The sequence below is a fragment of the Anthonomus grandis genome, chromosome 12 (genome assembly GCF_022605725.1).
Source record: "Anthonomus grandis grandis chromosome 12, icAntGran1.3, whole genome shotgun sequence".
NCBI lineage: Eukaryota > Metazoa > Arthropoda > Insecta > Coleoptera > Curculionidae > Anthonomus > Anthonomus grandis.
In genome coordinates, this window is record NC_065557.1 from 1,105,939 (window position 1) to 1,126,606 (window position 20,668).

Genomic DNA, 20,668 nt, shown 5'->3' on the forward strand with positions numbered 1-20,668 from the left:
GATGTCACACTGTAGAAAAATGGGCCCGGGAGGCAAAGATTTAGTAATTTTCGCCACCAAGGAGGACCATTCGATACCGAGCAAAATCGCTTTGCCCCCGCCTGATCCCCAGCCCGGTCTGATACTCGCCAACGGGGACATTAATTGGAATTGTCCCTGTCTGGGCGGGATGGCCACCGGACCTTGCGGGGTTGAGTTTAGGAATGCTTTTAGTTGCTTCCATCATTCTAAAGCTGACCCCAAAGGTTTGTACACTTAGGATTCTTCTCATTTTTTTTTATTAAGTAATGTTTTTTAGGTAGTGACTGTTTGGATAAATTTAAAACTATGCAGAATTGCATGCAAAAGTTTCCCACTCTGTATAACCGAGAGTTGACCGAGGATGATGAAATGGCCAGTATGGCGGAGGCAGAACAAACCGCTGTAGCTGAAAAGTTGGACAGCGATTCCAGTAACAAGTAAATTGTTTTTTTCTTTTTTTGGAGTGTCTAGTTGTTTTTTTATTTGACAGTTTCTCGATGGGCTTGTTATTGATATAGTTCTTAAGTGTAATGATGTGAATAAAAGGTTTACAATTCTGGCAGTTTTTTTTGGGGAATATCTTGATTAGAAAAATATAACGAAGAGTGAATCTATACAGGTTAAAGTCTTAATAGTATTTTTAAGGTAATATAGCAGTGAAGCCTGCGGTATTATAGGTGTTTTCCCAAAATGATTTTCTTGAATTAAATTCCCTAATTAATTAAGTGGTTTACCATTAAAGTTAATCATTTGCTATAAAATTAGCAAACCCTTATCAATCCTTGTGGGTTTTGTCGACTCAAATTTCAATATAATTCAGTCATAAGTAAAAAAAGAGACAATGAGGATCTCACTCTCGATTTTCTTAATATTAATATCAAAAAGTTTAAGTTTCACATTCCACGACCCAAAAAAACCCATTATCTCAAATCCTAAGGGGACATATTTAGGTTACTCGGTACTGTTGCAAAAAACCCATGTTCCTGACCATTTCTTGTAAGTAACAACTGACTTAAATTTATCATGAAACCAATAAATAAATATTCAAGAGTGATTGTTGGTGCTCCAAAGGATCGGGTGACCAACGGAACCCACCATGGAGGCCAAGTATTGAAATGCAAATTAAATCAGGTGCTCAATCCGGAATGTGAGACGTTGTTCGGTCATGGTAGGTTATCAATAGCATTAAGCAAATCTATGAATACGTTTTTTTCTTTTGGAACAAGGTATCCCCATTGCATGGACTACCCATGGAGATTTCTTGGGTGCAACAGTTGACGGACATGACCATAGTGATGGATACATTGTGGTAATCAGTTTGTTAAATTATTGGTTTCATTGGACAAATATGTAACTTTTTAAGGGTTGTTCACCAAGGGATTTATTAATCAAAAAAAAGAGTCCGAAAACTCCCTATTCGTATGGAAGCTGTTTCTTTAAGAAGGGGGCTGAAAAGTCCCACTTTCTCACTCCAGAAATGTTCAAAGGAGAAGCACGTATGCACAGTTTACCTTGATAATTCCCAAAATGCCAACTAAATATTAATTTTCAGCTCTATCCGCAAAGTTATTCGATGGCAATTTGGTCTATAACTATGCCTATGCCCTATTTGGGTTCTCTATTGCTTTATATAATAACGTAAGTAAATTAATAAGATTCCAAACATATTTTATATAAACATTTATCGACAGGAAATGGTGTTTTCTGGAGCCCCAAAACTTAAACCCACAGGTAATGCTCCCTAAAAAATCCCTTTTCAATATAAAAGTAACGTTTTAGGGTCCATAATGCAACTGGGGCTCCCTAATTTTGAAAATGCCCACGTTAGAAGTGAGGAAGTGCTGGTGGAACCTCAACGGTACTTTCCTCAAGAAGACTCCAACTATTTGGGTAAATTTAATGGAAAATGTAATATAATTGTTGTCAAAATTGATTTACCTTTTCTAGGGTACGCCGTGTATGTTGCGAAGAACGAGTTTAATGGGGAAACTTGGTTTTTTGCCGGGTCACCTCGGGCTGACCCAAGTAACTTACTAGGAAAAGTATGTTCTGTATTTTTTTTCTATAAATTCATTTGTTTTTGGACACCACTGGTTAAGAAGTCAAATATTTCCAAAATCTTTGTTTGGACTGGTTTGAACCCTTAACAAAATTTTTAGGGAACATTCTTTAGAACACTCTTGTTTTTGTTTTATGGGAATAATCTTATTGGTTTTTGAGATATTGGATTTTGAAGTCGGTGGTCACCGTGATGATCAAGCTTTCTTTTTAGACACCGCTGCCTAAAAAGTCGGATATATCCGAAACCTTTATTTAGACTACTTTGAACCTTAAACAATTTTTTAGGAAATATTCCTTAGAATATTCTCGTTTTTGTTTCATGGGAATATTCTTACTAGTTTTTGAGAAAATGAACTTTGAAATCAGTGGTCACCTTGATAAACAAACATGATTTTTAGATACCACTGCCTACAAAGTCGGATATCTCCGAAACCTTTATTTAGACTACTTTGAACCTTAAACAATTTTTTTAGAGAATATTCCTTAGAATATTCTTGTCTTTGTTTCATGGAAATATTCTTATTAGTTTTTAAGATATTGGACTTTGAATTCAGTGATCACCTTGATGATCAAGGATTCTTTTTAGACACTGTTGTCTAAAAAGTCAAATATTTCGGAAACTTTTGCTTGGACTACTTTGGACCTTAAACAATACTTTTAGGAAATATTCCTTAGAATATTCCCGTTTTTGTTTCATGGGAATATTCTTACTAGTTTTTAAGAAAATGAACTTTGAAATCAGTGGTCACCTTGATAAACAAACAAGATTTTTAGACACCACTGCCTACAAAGTCGGATATCCCCGAAACCTTTAAGTAGACTGCTTTGAACCTTAAACAATTTTTTTAGGGAATATTCCTTAGAATACTCTCGTTTTTGTTTCATGGAAATATTCTTATTAGTTTTTAAGATATTGGACTTTGAATTCAGTGATCACCTTGATAATCAAGGATTCTTTTTAGACACTGTTGTCTAAAAAGTCAAATATTTCGGAAACTTTTGCTTGGACTACTTTGGACCTTAAACAATACTTTTAGGGAATATTCCTTAGAATATTCTCGTTTTTGTTTCATGGGAATATTCTTACTAGTTTTTGAGAAAATGAACTTTAAAGTCAATAGTCACCTTAATGAACAAACATGATTTTTAGACACCACTGCCTACAAAGTCAGATATCTCCGAAACCTTTATTTAGACTACTTTGAACCTTATATAATTTTTTTAGGGAACATTCCTTAGAATATTCTCGTTTTTGTTTCATGGGAATATTCTTATTAGTTTTTTAAATAATGGACTTTGAAGTCAGTGGTCACCTTGATGATCAAACATTCTTTTTAGACACTGCTGTCTAAAAAGTCAAATATTTCGGAAACCTTCATTTAGACTACTTTGAACCTTAAACAATTTTTTTAGGGAATATTCCTTAGAATATTCTCGTTTTTGTTTCATGGGAATATTCTTACTAGTTTTTGAGAAAATGAACTTTGAAATCAGTAGTCACCTTGATAATTAAACATGATCTTTAGACACCACTGCCTACAAAGTCAGATATCTCCGAAACCTTTATTTAGACTACTTTGAACCTTAAACAATATTTTTAGGGAATATTCCTTAGAATATGCTCGTTTTTGTTTCACGGGAATATTCCTATTAGTTTTTAAGATATTGGACTTTAAAGTCAGTAGTCACCTTAATGAACAAACATGATTTTTAGACACCACTGCCTACAAAGTCGGATATCTCCGAAACCTTTATTTAGACTACTTTGAACCTTAAACAATATTTTTAGGGAATATTCCTAAGAATATACTCGTTTTTGTTTCATGGGAATATTCCTATTAGTTTTTGAGATATTGGACTTTGAAGTCAGTGGTCACCTTGATAAACAAACATGATTTTTAGACACCACTGCCTACAAAGTCGGATATCCCCGAAACCTTTACTTAGACTGCTTTGAACCTTAAACAATTTTTTTAGGGAATATTCCTTAGAATATTCTCATTTTTGTTTCATGGGAATATTCTTACTAATTTTTGAGATAATGAATTTTGAAATCAGTGGTCACCTTGATAAACAAACATGATTTTTAGACACCATTGCCTACAAAGTCGGATATCCCCGAAACCTTTACTTAGACTGCTTTGAACCTTAAACAATTTTTTTAGGGAACATTCCTTAGAATATTCTCATTTTTGTTTCATGGGAATATTCCTATTAGTTTTTAAGATATTGGACTTTGAAGTCAGTGGTCACTTTCATGATCAAGGATTCTTTTAGACACCGCTGTCTAAATAGTCAAATAGTTCGGAAACTTTTGTTTGGACTACTTTGGACCTTAAACAATTTTTTTAGGGAACATTCCTTAGAATATTCTCGTTTTTGTTTCATGGGAATATTCGTATTAGTTTTTGAGATATTGGACTTTAAAGTCAGTAGTCACCTTAATAAACAAACATGATTTTTAGACACCACTGCCTACAAAGTCGGATATTCCCGAAAACTTTACTTAGACTGCTTTGAACCTTAAATATTTTTTTTAGGGCACATTCTTTAGAATACTCTTGTTTTTGTTTCATGGAAATATTCTTATTAGTTTTTGAGATATTGGACTTTGAAGTCAGTGATCACCTTGATGATCAAGGATTCTTTTTAGACACTGCTGTTATAGTCAAATATTTCGGAAACTTTTGTTTGGACTATTTTGGACCTTAAACAATTTTTTTAGGGAACATTCCTTAGAATATTCTCGTTGTTGTTTTATGGGAATATTCTTACTAGTTTTTGAGAAAATGAATTTTGAAATCAGTGGTCACCTTGATAAACAAACATGATTTTTAGACACCACTGCCTACAAAGTCGGATATCTCCGAAACCTTTATTTAGACTACTTTGAACCTTAAACAATATTTTTAGGGAATATTCCTAAGAATATACTCGTTTTTGTTTCATGGGAATATTCCTATTAGTTTTTGAGATATTGGACTTTGAAGTCAGTGGTCACCTTGATAAACAAACATGATTTTTAGACACCACTGCCTACAAAGTCGGATATCCCCGAAACCTTTACTTAGACTGCTTTGAACCTTAAACAATTTTTTTAGGGAATATTCCTTAGAATATTCTCATTTTTGTTTCATGGGAATATTCTTACTAATTTTTGAGATAATGAATTTTGAAATCAGTGGTCACCTTGATAAACAAACATGATTTTTAGACACCATTGCCTACAAAGTCGGATATCCCCGAAACCTTTACTTAGACTGCTTTGAACCTTAAACAATTTTTTTAGGGAACATTCCTTAGAATATTCTCATTTTTGTTTCATGGGAATATTCTTACTAGTTTTTGAGATATTGGACTTTGAAGTCAGTGGTCACCTTGATAAACAAACATGATTTTTAGACACCACTGCCTACAAAGTTGGATATACCCGAAACCATTACTTAGACTGCTTTGAACCTTAAACAATTTTTTTAGAGAATATTCCTTAGAATATTCTTGTCTTTGCTTCATGGAAATATTCTTATTAGTTTTTGAGATATTGGACTTTGAAGTCAGTGATCACCTTGATGATCAAGCATTTTTTTAGACACCCCTGCCTAAAAAGTCAAATATTTTGGAAACTTTTGCTTGGACTGCTTTGGACCTTAAACAATATTTTTAGGGAATATTCCTTAGAATATTCTCGTTTTTGTTTTATGGAAATATTCTTATTAGTTTTTGAGATATTGGACTTTGAAGTCAGTGATCACCTTGATGATCAAGGATTCTTTTTAGACACTGTTGTCTAAAAATTCAAATATTTCGGAAACTTTTGTCTGGACTACTTTGGACCTTAAACAATATTTTTAGGGAATATTCCTTGGAATATTCTCGTTTTTCTTTCATGGGAATATTCCTATTAGTTTTTAAGATATTGGACTTTGAAGTCAGTGATCACCTTGATGATCAAGGATTCTTTTTAGACACTGTTGTCTAAATAGTCAAATATTTCGGAAACTTTCGTCTGGACTACTTTGAACTTCAAACAATATTTTTAGGGAATATTCCTTAGAATATTCTCGTTTTTGTTTCATGGGAATATTCTTACTAGTTTTTGAGATACCGGACTTTGAAATCAGTGGTCACCTTAATCAGTGACACCACTGCTTACAATCTTGGATACACCCGAAGCCTTTGCTTGGACTGTTTTGAATCCTAAACAACATTTGTAGAGAACATTCCTCTAAACATGCTCCCTTTTATTTCACGAGAATATTCCTATAAGTTTTTGAAATTTTTAACAATTCTCATCCTTCTTGTTCAGGTGACAGTTTACACACTGAACCAAAGAAGGAAATTTGAAGAAATACACACCGAATGGGGCAAAGAGTTCGGCTCCTATTTCGCCTCCTCACTCTTATCCATCGACTTAAACAGGGATGGAATATTGGACTTGTTGGTAGGAGCTCCTACTAGCGGAGGATCAACTTATGACGAGGGACGTGTCTACTCTTATCTCGGATTACCATTCGACAAAGGTTACCAAAAAAGACAAACTACTATTAAAGTGAGACCATTTAGTCCAAAAAGTGAATATTTGCTAAAAATAGTCTTTTTTTATGTAGACGGTCTTTTTCCAAGAACGTCAAGTCAAATTGACCGGATCCAATCGTCCAGGAGCCAGATTTGGCACCTCAATAACCTCAATTGGAGATTTCGATCTGGATGGTTTCAATGACGTGGCGATTTCAGCCCCGTATGAAGACAACGGCAGGGGTGCAGTCTACATATACAAGGGCGGCCCTGAAGGGTTGGAATTTAGTCAAAGACTAATCGGTGCAGACGATAGTAAAGGGTTCGGGGCGGGTTTATCCAGAGGGAATGACGTGGATAATAACGGACACAACGGTGCCACCTTCGGTTATTTATTTTATTTATTTATTTATTTGTTTGTTTGTAGATATTGCCATCGGTGCATATAAAACTGACCAAGTGTTTTTAAGTAAAAGTAAGGCAATCGTAGAGTATTCGGCCACGTTGGGTTCATCTATAAAGGCCATTAAAGAGACTACTGATGAGTTTAAGGTGTTTTTGGACTTGGATTTTAGGACTAGAAGTCATTTGGTCCATGTAAAGGAGGTCGGGTTTATGGTCGATATCCGGTTGGACTATAGGGCGAAAATGGAGAGGGTGAACGAGATGGTGGTTGTGCCCTCGGGGGGTAAAAAGACTGTAGAGTTTATTGTTAAATTGAAGGTAAAAATGCTCTTTTTATTGGTTCAAGGTGTGTTTGATGATTTTTTTGAAAAATCCTCAAATTGGCGTCGAATGGTTTAATTCAAGGAATGTAGCTATACATTTTCAAATTTCTAACTTTGGTAGTTTGTAAGTTATAGGCATTTTGTGATTTTTTCGAAAAATTTAATTTTTTTCAAAAAATAATTTTTTTTGAGCGTCCTGTATGTTTTTTCGAAAATTCCTGAAATAGGTGTCTAATGAATTAATTCAATGAATCTTCATATAAATTTTCAAATTTTTATCTTTACTACTTTTTGAATTATAAGCATTTTGTGATTTTTTTGAAAAATTTAATTTTTTTTAAAAAATAATTTTTTTTGAGCGTCCTGTATGTTTTTTCGAAAATTCCTGAAATAGGTGTCCAATGAATTAATTCAAGGAATCTTCATAGAAATTTTCAAATTTCTAACTTTACTAGTTTTTGAATTATAGGCATTTTGTGATTTTTTTGAAAAATTTAATTTTTTTTTAAAAATAATTTTTTTTGAGCGTCCTGTATGTTTTTTCGAAAATTCCTGAAATAGGTGTCCAATGAATTAATTCAAGGAATCTTCATAGAAATTTTCAAATTTCTAACTTTACTAGTTTTTGAATTATAGGCATTTTGTGATTTTTTTGAAAAATTTAATTTTTTTTTAAAAATAATTTTTTTTGAGCGTCCTGTATGTTTTTTCGAAAATTCCTGAAATAGGTGTCCAATGAATTAATTCAAGGAATCTTCATAGAAATTTTCAAATTTCTAACTTTACTAGTTTTTGAATTATAGGCATTTTGTGATTTTTTTGAAAAATTTAATTTTTTTTTAAAAATAATTTTTTTTGAGCGTCCTGTATATTTTTTCGAAAATTCCTGAAATAGGTGTCTAATGAATTAATTCGGTGAATCTTCATGGAAATTTTCAAATTTCTAACTTTACTACTTTTTGAATTATAGGCATTTTGTGATTTTTTTGAAAAATTTAATTTTTTTTTTTAAATAATTTTTTTTGAGCGTCCTGTATATTTTTTTGAAAATTCCTGAAATAGGTGTCTAATGAATTAATTCAGTGAATCTTCATAGAAATTTTCAAATTTCTAACTTTACTAGTTTTTGAATTATAGGCATTTTGTGATTTTTTTGAAAAATTTAATTTTTTTTTTTAAATAATTTTTTTTGAGCGTCCTGTATATTTTTTCGAAAATTCCTGAAATAGGTGTCTAATGAATTAATTCAATGAATCTTCATAGAAATTTTCAAATTTCTAACTTTACTACTTTTTGAATTATAGGCATTTTGTGATTTTTTTGAAAAATTTAATTTTTTTTTTTAAATAATTTTTTTTGAGCGTCCTGTATATTTTTTTGAAAATTCCTGAAATAGGTGTCTAATGAATTAATTCAGTGAATCTTCATATAAATTTTCAAATTTCTAACTTTACTACTTTTTGAATTATAGGCATTTTGTGATTTTTTTGGAAAATTTTATTTTTTTAAAAATAATTTTTTTTGAGCGTCCTGTATATTTTTTCGAAAATTCCTGAAATAGGTGTCCAATGAATTAATTCAATGAATCTTCATAGAAATTTTCAAATTTCTAACTTTACTAGTTTTTGAATTATAGGCATTTTGTGATTTTTTTGAAAAATTAAATTTTTTTTAAAAAATAATTTTTTTTGAGCGTCCTGTATATTTTTTTGAAAATTCCTGAAATAGGTGTCTAATGAATTAATTCAAGGAATCTTCATATAAATTTTCAAATTTCTAACTTTACTACTTTTTGAATTATAGGCATTTTGTGATTTTTTTGGAAAATTTTATTTTTTTAAAAATAATTTTTTTTGAGCGTCCTGTATATTTTTTCGAAAATTCCTGAAATAGGTGTCTAATGAATTATTTCAATGAATCTTCATAGAAATTTTCAAATTTCTAACTTTACTACTTTTTGAATTATAGGCATTTTGTGATTTTTTTGAAAAATTTAATTTTTTTTAAAAAATAATTTTTTTTGGGCGTCCTGTATTTTTTTTCGAAAATTCCTGAAATAGGTGTCTAATGAATTAATTCAATGAATCTTCATAGAAATTTTCAAATTTCTAACTTTATTAGTTTTTGAATTATAGGCATTTTGTGATTTTTTTGAAAAATTTAATTTTTTTTAAAAAATAATTTTTTTTGAAAATTCCTGAAATAGGTGTCTAATGAATTAATTCAAGGAATCTTCATAGAAATTTTCAAATTTCTAACTTTATTAGTTTTTGAATTATAGGCATTTTGTGATTTTTTTGAAAAATTTAATTTTTTTTTAAAAATAATTTTTTTGTGAGCGTCCTGTATATTTTTTCGAAAATTCCTGAAATAGGTGTCTAATGAATTAATTCAGTGAATCTTCATAGAAATTTTCAAATTTCTAACTTTACTAGTTTTTGAATTATAGGCATTTTGTGATTTTTTTGAAAAATTTAATTTTTTTTTTAAAATAATTTTTTTTGAGCGTCCTGTATATTTTTTCGAAAATTCCTGAAATAGGTGTCTAATGAATTAATTCAGTGAATCTTCATAGAAATTTTCAAATTTCTAACTTTACTACTTTTTGAATTATAGGCATTTTATGATTATTTTGGAAAATTTAATTTTTTTTAAAAAATAATTTTTTTTTAGCGTCCTGTATATTTTTTCGAAAATTTCTGAAATAGGTGTCTAATGAATTAATTCACTGAATCTTCATAGAAATTTTCAAATTTCTAACTTTACTACTTTTTGAATTATAGGCATTTTGTGATTTTTTTGAAAAATTTAATTTTTTTTAAAAAATAATTTTTTTTGAGCGTCCTGTATATTTTTTCGAAAATTCCTGAAATAGGTGTCCAATGAATTAATTCAAGGAATTTTCATAGAAATTTTCAAATTTCTATCTTTACTAGTTTTTGAATTATAGGCATTTTGTGATTTTTTTGAAAAATTAAATTTTTTGAGCGTCCTGTATATTTTTTCGAAAATTCCTGAAATAGGTGTCTAATGAATTAATTCAATGAATCTTCATAGAAATTTTCAAATTTCTAACTTTACTAGTTTTTGAATTATAGGCATTTTGTGATTTTTTTGAAAAATTTAATTTTTTTTAAAAAATAATTTTTTTTGGGCGTCCTGTATTTTTTTTCGAAAATTCCTGAAATAGGTGTCTAATGAATTAATTCAATGAATCTTCATAGAAATTTTCAAATTTCTAACTTTATTAGTTTTTGAATTATAGGCATTTTGTGATTTTTTTGAAAAATTTAATTTTTTTTAAAAAATAATTTTTTTTGAAAATTCCTGAAATAGGTGTCTAATGAATTAATTCAAGGAATCTTCATAGAAATTTTCAAATTTCTAACTTTATTAGTTTTTGAATTATAGGCATTTTGTGATTTTTTTGAAAAATTTAATTTTTTTTAAAAAATAATTTTTTTTGAGCGTCCTGTATATTTTTTCGAAAATTCCTGAAATAGGTGTCCAATGAATTAATTCAAGGAATTTTCATAGAAATTTTCAAATTTCTATCTTTACTAGTTTTTGAATTATAGGCATTTTGTGATTTTTTTGAAAAATTAAATTTTTTGAGCGTCCTGTATATTTTTTCGAAAATTCCTGAAATAGGTGTCTAATGAATTAATTCAATGAATCTTCATAGAAATTTTCAAATTTCTAACTTTACTAGTTTTTGAATTATAGGCATTTTGTGATTTTTTTGAAAAATTTAATTTTTTTTAAAAAATAATTTTTTTTTAGCGTCCTGTATATTTTTTCGAAAATTTCTGAAATAGGTGTCTAATGAATTAATTCACTGAATCTTCATAGAAATTTTCAAATTTCTAACTTTACTACTTTTTGAATTATAGGCATTTTGTGATTTTTTTGAAAAATTTAATTTTTTTTAAAAAATAATTTTTTTTGAGCGTCCTGTATATTTTTTCGAAAATTCCTGAAATAGGTGTCCAATGAATTAATTCAAGGAATTTTCATAGAAATTTTCAAATTTCTATCTTTACTAGTTTTTGAATTATAGGCATTTTGTGATTTTTTTGAAAAATTAAATTTTTTGAGCGTCCTGTATATTTTTTCGAAAATTCCTGAAATAGGTGTCTAATGAATTAATTCAATGAATCTTCATAGAAATTTTCAAATTTCTAACTTTACTAGTTTTTGAATTATAGGCATTTTGTGATTTTTTTGAAAAATTTAATTTTTTTTAAAAAATAATTTTTTTTGGGCGTCCTGTATTTTTTTTCGAAAATTCCTGAAATAGGTGTCTAATGAATTAATTCAATGAATCTTCATAGAAATTTTCAAATTTCTAACTTTATTAGTTTTTGAATTATAGGCATTTTGTGATTTTTTTGAAAAATTTAATTTTTTTTTAAAAATAATTTTTTTGTGAGCGTCCTGTATATTTTTTCGAAAATTCCTGAAATAGGTGTCTAATGAATTAATTCAGTGAATCTTCATAGAAATTTTCAAATTTCTAACTTTACTAGTTTTTGAATTATAGGCATTTTGTGATTTTTTTGAAAAATTTAATTTTTTTTTTAAAATAATTTTTTTTGAGCGTCCTGTATATTTTTTCGAAAATTCCTGAAATAGGTGTCTAATGAATTAATTCAGTGAATCTTCATAGAAATTTTCAAATTTCTAACTTTACTACTTTTTGAATTATAGGCATTTTGTGATTTTTTTGAAAAATTTAATTTTTTTTTTAAAATAATTTTTTTTGAGCGTCCTGTATATTTTTTCGAAAATTCCTGAAATAGGTGTCTAATGAATTAATTCAGTGAATCTTCATAGAAATTTTCAAATTTCTAACTTTACTACTTTTTGAATTATAGGCATTTTATGATTATTTTGGAAAATTTAATTTTTTTTAAAAAATAATTTTTTTTTAGCGTCCTGTATATTTTTTCGAAAATTTCTGAAATAGGTGTCTAATGAATTAATTCACTGAATCTTCATAGAAATTTTCAAATTTCTAACTTTACTACTTTTTGAATTATAGGCATTTTGTGATTTTTTTGAAAAATTTAATTTTTTTTAAAAAATAATTTTTTTTGAGCGTCCTGTATATTTTTTTGAAAATTCCTGAAATAGGTGTCTAATGAATTAATTCAGTGAATCTTCATAGAAATTTTCAAATTTCTAACTTTACTACTTTTTGAATTATAGGCATTTTGTGATTTTTTTGAAAAATTTAATTTTTTTTAAAAAATAATTTTTTTTGAGCGTCCTGTATATTTTTTCGAAAATTCCTGAAATAGGTGTCTAATGAATTATTTCAATGAATCTTCATAGAAATTTTCAAATTTCTAACTTTACTACTTTTTGAATTATAGGCATTTTGTGATTTTTTTGAAAAATTTAATTTTTTTTAAAAAATAATTTTTTTTGGGCGTCCTGTATTTTTTTTCGAAAATTCCTGAAATAGGTGTCTAATGAATTAATTCAATGAATCTTCATAGAAATTTTCAAATTTCTAACTTTATTAGTTTTTGAATTATAGGCATTTTGTGATTTTTTTGAAAAATTTAATTTTTTTTAAAAAATAATTTTTTTTGAAAATTCCTGAAATAGGTGTCTAATGAATTAATTCAAGGAATCTTCATAGAAATTTTCAAATTTCTAACTTTATTAGTTTTTGAATTATAGGCATTTTGTGATTTTTTTGAAAAATTTAATTTTTTTTTAAAAATAATTTTTTTGTGAGCGTCCTGTATATTTTTTCGAAAATTCCTGAAATAGGTGTCTAATGAATTAATTCAGTGAATCTTCATAGAAATTTTCAAATTTCTAACTTTACTAGTTTTTGAATTATAGGCATTTTGTGATTTTTTTGAAAAATTTAATTTTTTTTTTAAAATAATTTTTTTTGAGCGTCCTGTATATTTTTTCGAAAATTCCTGAAATAGGTGTCTAATGAATTAATTCAGTGAATCTTCATAGAAATTTTCAAATTTCTAACTTTACTACTTTTTGAATTATAGGCATTTTATGATTATTTTGGAAAATTTAATTTTTTTTAAAAAATAATTTTTTTTTAGCGTCCTGTATATTTTTTCGAAAATTTCTGAAATAGGTGTCTAATGAATTAATTCACTGAATCTTCATAGAAATTTTCAAATTTCTAACTTTACTACTTTTTGAATTATAGGCATTTTGTGATTTTTTTGAAAAATTTAATTTTTTTTAAAAAATAATTTTTTTTGAGCGTCCTGTATATTTTTTCGAAAATTCCTGAAATAGGTGTCCAATGAATTAATTCAAGGAATTTTCATAGAAATTTTCAAATTTCTATCTTTACTAGTTTTTGAATTATAGGCATTTTGTGATTTTTTTGAAAAATTAAATTTTTTGAGCGTCCTGTATATTTTTTCGAAAATTCCTGAAATAGGTGTCTAATGAATTAATTCAATGAATCTTCATAGAAATTTTCAAATTTCTAACTTTACTAGTTTTTGAATTATAGGCATTTTGTGATTTTTTTGAAAAATTTAATTTTTTTTAAAAAATAATTTTTTTTGGGCGTCCTGTATTTTTTTTCGAAAATTCCTGAAATAGGTGTCTAATGAATTAATTCAATGAATCTTCATAGAAATTTTCAAATTTCTAACTTTATTAGTTTTTGAATTATAGGCATTTTGTGATTTTTTTGAAAAATTTAATTTTTTTTAAAAAATAATTTTTTTTGAAAATTCCTGAAATAGGTGTCTAATGAATTAATTCAAGGAATCTTCATAGAAATTTTCAAATTTCTAACTTTATTAGTTTTTGAATTATAGGCATTTTGTGATTTTTTTGAAAAATTTAATTTTTTTTTAAAAATAATTTTTTTGTGAGCGTCCTGTATATTTTTTCGAAAATTCCTGAAATAGGTGTCTAATGAATTAATTCAGTGAATCTTCATAGAAATTTTCAAATTTCTAACTTTACTAGTTTTTGAATTATAGGCATTTTGTGATTTTTTTGAAAAATTTAATTTTTTTTTTAAAATAATTTTTTTTGAGCGTCCTGTATATTTTTTCGAAAATTCCTGAAATAGGTGTCTAATGAATTAATTCAGTGAATCTTCATAGAAATTTTCAAATTTCTAACTTTACTACTTTTTGAATTATAGGCATTTTGTGATTTTTTTGAAAAATTTAATTTTTTTTTTAAAATAATTTTTTTTGAGCGTCCTGTATATTTTTTCGAAAATTCCTGAAATAGGTGTCTAATGAATTAATTCAGTGAATCTTCATAGAAATTTTCAAATTTCTAACTTTACTACTTTTTGAATTATAGGCATTTTATGATTATTTTGGAAAATTTAATTTTTTTTAAAAAATAATTTTTTTTTAGCGTCCTGTATATTTTTTCGAAAATTTCTGAAATAGGTGTCTAATGAATTAATTCACTGAATCTTCATAGAAATTTTCAAATTTCTAACTTTACTACTTTTTGAATTATAGGCATTTTGTGATTTTTTTGAAAAATTTAATTTTTTTTAAAAAATAATTTTTTTTGAGCGTCCTGTATATTTTTTTGAAAATTCCTGAAATAGGTGTCTAATGAATTATTTCAATGAATCTTCATAGAAATTTTCAAATTTCTAACTTTACTACTTTTTGAATTATAGGCATTTTGTGATTTTTTTGAAAAATTTAATTTTTTTTAAAAAATAATTTTTTTTGGGCGTCCTGTATTTTTTTTCGAAAATTCCTGAAATAGGTGTCTAATGAATTAATTCAATGAATCTTCATAGAAATTTTCAAATTTCTAACTTTATTAGTTTTTGAATTATAGGCATTTTGTGATTTTTTTGAAAAATTTAATTTTTTTTAAAAAATAATTTTTTTTGAAAATTCCTGAAATAGGTGTCTAATGAATTAATTCAAGGAATCTTCATAGAAATTTTCAAATTTCTAACTTTATTAGTTTTTGAATTATAGGCATTTTGTGATTTTTTTGAAAAATTTAATTTTTTTTTAAAAATAATTTTTTTGTGAGCGTCCTGTATATTTTTTCGAAAATTCCTGAAATAGGTGTCTAATGAATTAATTCAGTGAATCTTCATAGAAATTTTCAAATTTCTAACTTTACTAGTTTTTGAATTATAGGCATTTTGTGATTTTTTTGAAAAATTTAATTTTTTTTTTAAAATAATTTTTTTTGAGCGTCCTGTATATTTTTTCGAAAATTCCTGAAATAGGTGTCTAATGAATTAATTCAGTGAATCTTCATAGAAATTTTCAAATTTCTAACTTTACTACTTTTTGAATTATAGGCATTTTATGATTATTTTGGAAAATTTAATTTTTTTTAAAAAATAATTTTTTTTTAGCGTCCTGTATATTTTTTCGAAAATTTCTGAAATAGGTGTCTAATGAATTAATTCACTGAATCTTCATAGAAATTTTCAAATTTCTAACTTTACTACTTTTTGAATTATAGGCATTTTGTGATTTTTTTGAAAAATTTAATTTTTTTTAAAAAATAATTTTTTTTGAGCGTCCTGTATATTTTTTCGAAAATTCCTGAAATAGGTGTCCAATGAATTAATTCAAGGAATTTTCATAGAAATTTTCAAATTTCTATCTTTACTAGTTTTTGAATTATAGGCATTTTGTGATTTTTTTGAAAAATTAAATTTTTTGAGCGTCCTGTATATTTTTTCGAAAATTCCTGAAATAGGTGTCTAATGAATTAATTCAATGAATCTTCATAGAAATTTTCAAATTTCTAACTTTACTAGTTTTTGAATTATAGGCATTTTGTGATTTTTTTGGAAAATTTAATTTTTTTTAAAAAATAATTTTTTTTGAGCGTCCTGTATATTTTTTCGAAAATTCCTGAAATAGATGTCTAATGAATTAATTCAGTGAATCTTCATAGAAATTTTCAAATTTCTAACTTTACTACTTTTTGAATTATAGGCATTTTGTGATTTTTTTGGAAAATTTTATTTTTTTAAAAATAATTTTTTTTGAGCGTCCTGTATATTTTTTCGAAAATTCCTGAAATAGGTGTCTAATGAATTATTTCAATGAATCTTCATAGAAATTTTCAAATTTCTAACTTTACTACTTTTTGAATTATAGGCATTTTGTGATTTTTTTGAAAAATTTAATTTTTTTTTTTAAATAATTTTTTTTGAGTGTCCTGTATATTTTTTCGAAAATTCCTGAAATAGGTGTCTAATGAATTAATTCAGTGAATCTTCATATAAATTTTCAAATTTCTAACTTTACTACTTTTTGAATTATAGGCATTTTGTGATTTTTTTGGAAAATTTTATTTTTTTAAAAATAATTTTTTTTGAGCGTCCTGTATATTTTTTCGAAAATTCCTGAAATAGGTGTCTAATGAATTATTTCAATGAATCTTCATAGAAATTTTCAAATTTCTAACTTTACTACTTTTTGAATTATAGGCATTTTGTGATTTTTTTGAAAAATTTAATTTTTTTTTTTAAATAATTTTTTTTGAGTGTCCTGTATATTTTTTCGAAAATTCCTGAAATAGGTGTCTAATGAATTAATTCAGTGAATCTTCATAGAAATTTTCAAATTTCTAACTTTACTACTTTTTGAATTATAGGCATTTTGTGATTTTTTTGAAAAATTTAATTTTTTTTAAAAAATAATTTTTTTTGAGCGTCCTGTATATTTTTTTGAAAATTCCTGAAATAGGTGTCTAATGAATTAATTCAATGAATCTTCATAGAAATTTTTAAATTTCTAACTTTACTACTTTTTGAATTGAAGGCATTTTGTGATTTTTTGAAAAATTTAATTTTTTTTAAAAAATAATTTTTTTTGAGCGTCCTGTATATTTTCTCGAAAATTCCTGAAATAGGTGTCTAATGAATTAATTCAATGAATCTTCATAGAAATTTTCAAATTTCTAACTTTACTAGTTTTTGATTTATAGGCATTTTGTGATTTTTTTGAAAAATTTAATTTTTTTTAAAAAATAATTTTTTTTGAGCGTCCTGTATATTTTTTTGAAAATTCCTGAAATAGGTGTCCAATGAATTAATTCAATGAATCTTCATGGAAATTTTCAAATTTCTAACTTAACTACTTTTTGAATTATAGGCATTTTGTGATTTTTTTGAAAAATCTTTTTTTTTTCAAAAAATAATTTTTTTTGAGCGTTCTGTATATTTTTTCGAAAATTCCTGAAATAGGTGTCTAATGAATTAATTCAATGAATCTTCATAGACATTTTCAACTTTCTAACTTTACTAGTTTTTGAATTATAGGCATTTTGTGATTTTTTTGAAAAATCTTTTTTTTTTCAAAATAAATTTTTTATGAGCGTCCTGTATATTTTTTTGAAAATTCCTGAAATAGGTGTCTAATGAATTATTTCAAGGAATCTTCATAGAAATTTTCAAATTTCTAACTTTACTACTTTTTGAATTATAGGCATTTTGTGATTATTTTGGAAAATTTAATTTTTTTTAAAAAATAATTTTTTTTAAGCGTCTTGTATATTTTTTCGAAAATTCCTGAAATAGGTGTCTAATGAATTAATTCAGTGAATCTTCATATAAATTTTCAAATTTCTAACTTTACTACTTTTTGAATTATAGGCATTTTGTGATTTTTTTGAAAAATTTAATTTTTTTTTTAAAATAATTTTTTTTGATCGTCCTGTATATTTTTTAGAAAATTCCTGAAATAGGTGTCTAATGAATTAATTCAGTGAATCTTCATATAAATTTTTAAATTTCTAACTTTACTAATTTTTGAATTATAGGCATTTTGTGATTTTTTTGAAAAATTTAATTTTTTGAGCGTCCTGTATATTTTTTCGAAAATTCCTGAAATAGGTGTCTAATGAATTAATTCAATGAATCTTCATAGAAATTTTCAAATTTCTAACTTTACTAGTTTTTGAATTATAGGCATTTTGTGATTTTTTGAAAAATTTAATTTTTTTTTTTTAAATATTTTTTTGAGCGTCCTGTATATTTTTTTGAAAATTCCTGAAATAGGTTTCTAATGAATTAATTCAAGGAATCTTCATAGAAATTTTCAAATTTCTAACTTTACTAGTTTTTGAATTATAGGCATTTTGTGATTTTTTTGAAAAATTTAATTTTTTTTTTTAAATATTTTTTTGAGCGTCCTGTATATTTTTTCGAAAATTCCTGAAATAGGTGTCTAATAAATTAATTCAGTGAATCTTCATATAAATTTTCAAATTTCTAACTTTACTACTTTTTGAATTATAGGCATTTTGTGATTTTTTTGAAAAATTTAATTTTTTTTAAAAAATAATTTTTTTTGAGCGTCTTGTATATTTTTTTGAAAATTCCTGAAATAGGTGTCTAATGAATTAATTTAATGAATCTTCATAGAAATTTTCAAATTTCTAACTTTACTACTTTTTGAATTATAGGCATTTTGTGATTTTTTTGAAAAATGTAATTTTTTTTTTAAATAATTTTTTTTGAGCGTCCTGTATATTTTTTCGAAAATTCCTGAAATAGGTGTCTAATAAATTAATTCAGTAAATCTTCATATAAATTTTCAAATTTCTAACTTTACTACTTTTTGAATTATAGGCATTTTGTGATTTTTTTGAAAAATTTAATTTTTTTTAAAAAATAATTTTTTTTGAGCGTCTTGTATATTTTTTCGAAAATTCCTGAAATAGGTGTCTAATGAATTAATTCAATGAATCTTCATAGACATTTTCAACTTTCTAACTTTACTATACTGATTTTTTTGAAAAATCTTTTTTTTTTCAAAATAAATTTTTTATGAGCATCCTGTATATTTTTTTGAAAATTCCTGAAATAGGTGTCTAATGAATTATTTCAAGGAATCTTCATAGAAATTTTCAAATTTCTAACTTTACTACTTTTTGAATTATAGGCATTTTGTGATTATTTTGGAAAATTTAATTTTTTTTAAAAAATAATTTTTTTTGAGAGTCTTGTATATTTTTTCGAAAATTCCTGAAATAGGTGTCTAATGAATTAATTCAATGAATCTTCATAGACATTTTCAAGTTTCTAACTTTACTAGTTTTTGAATTATAGGCATTTTGTGATTTTTTTGAAAAATCTTTTTTTTTTCAAAATTAATTTTTTATGAGCGTCCTGTATATTTTTTTTAAAAATTCCTGAAATAGGTGTCTAATGAATTAATTCAGTAAATCTTTATATAAATTTTCAAATTTCTAACTTTACTACTTTTTGAATTATAGGCATTTTGTGATTTTTTTGAAAAATTTAATTTTTTTTAAAAATAATTTTTTTTGAGCGTCCTGTATATTTTTTCGAAAATTTCTGAAATAGGTGTCTAATGAATTAATTCAATGAATCTTCATAGAAATTTTCAAATTTCTAACTTTACTACTTTTTGAATTATAGGCATTTTGTGATTTTTTTAAAAAATGTAATTTTTTTAAAAAAATATTTTTTTTGAGCGTCCTGTATATTTTTTTGAAAATTCCTGAAATAGGTGTCCAATGAATTAATTCAAGGAATCTTCATAGAAATTTTCAAATTTCTATCTTTACTAGTTTTTGAATTATAGGCATTTTGTGATTTTTTTGAAAAATCTTTTTTTTTTCAAAATAAATTTTTTATGAGCATCCTGTATATTTTTTTGAAAATTCCTGAAATAGGTGTCCAATGAATTAATTCAAGGAATCTTCATAGAAATTTTCAAATTTCTATCTTTACTAGTTTTTGAATTATAGGCATTTTGTGATTTTTTTGAAAAATCTTTTTTTTTTCAAAATAAATTTTTTATGAGCGTCCTGTATATTTTTTTTAAAAATTCCTGAAATAGGTGTCTAATGAATTAATTCAGTAAATCTTTATATAAATTTTCAAATTTCTAACTTTACTACTTTTTGAATTATTGGCATTTTGTGATTTTTTTGAAAAATTTAATTTTTTTTTAAAATAATTTTTTTTGAGCGTGCTGTATATTTTTTCGAAAATTTCTGAAATAGGTGTCTAATGAATTAATTCAATGAATCTTCATAGAAATTTTCAAATTTCTAACTTTACTACTTTTTGAATTATAGGCATTTTGTGATTTTTTTAAAAAATGTAATTTTTTTAAAAAAATATTTTTTTTGAGCGTCCTGTATATTTTTTTGAAAATTCCTGAAATAGGTGTCCAATGAATTAATTCAAGGAATCTTCATAGAAATTTTCAAATTTCTATCTTTACTAGTTTTTGAATTATAGGCATTTTGTGATTTTTTTGAAAAATCTTTTTTTTTTCAAAATAAATTTTTTATGAGCGTCCTGTATATTTTTTTTAAAAATTCCTGAAATAGGTGTCTAATGA

At 25.6% G+C, this 20,668-nt stretch overlaps 2 protein-coding genes across 2 annotated transcripts in view; both read left to right on the forward strand.

Moving 5' to 3' along the window:
• Position 1: 1 nt before the first annotated feature.
• LOC126743182 (mitochondrial intermembrane space import and assembly protein 40) lies at positions 2–577 on the forward strand. The gene is made up of 2 exons (XM_050450164.1): positions 2–245; positions 299–577. The coding sequence occupies exons 1-2, from the start codon at positions 2–4 to the stop codon at positions 460–462; spliced, it is 408 nt and encodes a 135-aa protein (XP_050306121.1). The 3' UTR covers positions 463–577.
• Positions 578–833: 256 nt separating this feature from the next.
• LOC126743181 (integrin alpha-5-like) overlaps positions 834–20,668 on the forward strand; it is a 29,967-nt gene continuing 10,132 nt past the window's right edge. The window contains exons 1-11 of the mRNA XM_050450163.1: positions 834–1,017; positions 1,071–1,189; positions 1,248–1,330; positions 1,385–1,517; positions 1,574–1,659; positions 1,713–1,752; positions 1,801–1,911; positions 1,969–2,063; positions 6,389–6,631; positions 6,690–6,972; positions 7,025–7,320. Of these exons, the coding sequence (XP_050306120.1) occupies positions 863–1,017; positions 1,071–1,189; positions 1,248–1,330; positions 1,385–1,517; positions 1,574–1,659; positions 1,713–1,752; positions 1,801–1,911; positions 1,969–2,063; positions 6,389–6,631; positions 6,690–6,972; positions 7,025–7,320 (1,644 nt within the window). The 5' untranslated portion in view covers positions 834–862. The remainder of the gene's footprint in view (positions 1,018–1,070; positions 1,190–1,247; positions 1,331–1,384; positions 1,518–1,573; positions 1,660–1,712; positions 1,753–1,800; positions 1,912–1,968; positions 2,064–6,388; positions 6,632–6,689; positions 6,973–7,024; positions 7,321–20,668) is intronic.

Bases quoted from the DNA above. Each gene is read 5' to 3' on its own strand.
- LOC126743182 (XM_050450164.1), top strand. From the start codon at position 2: ATGTCACACTGTAGAAAAATGGGCCCGGGAGGCAAAGATTTAGTAATT. The intron at 246-298 runs GTTTGTACACTT...AATGTTTTTTAG, and splicing joins TTCTAAAGCTGACCCCAAAG to GTAGTGACTGTTTGGATAAA.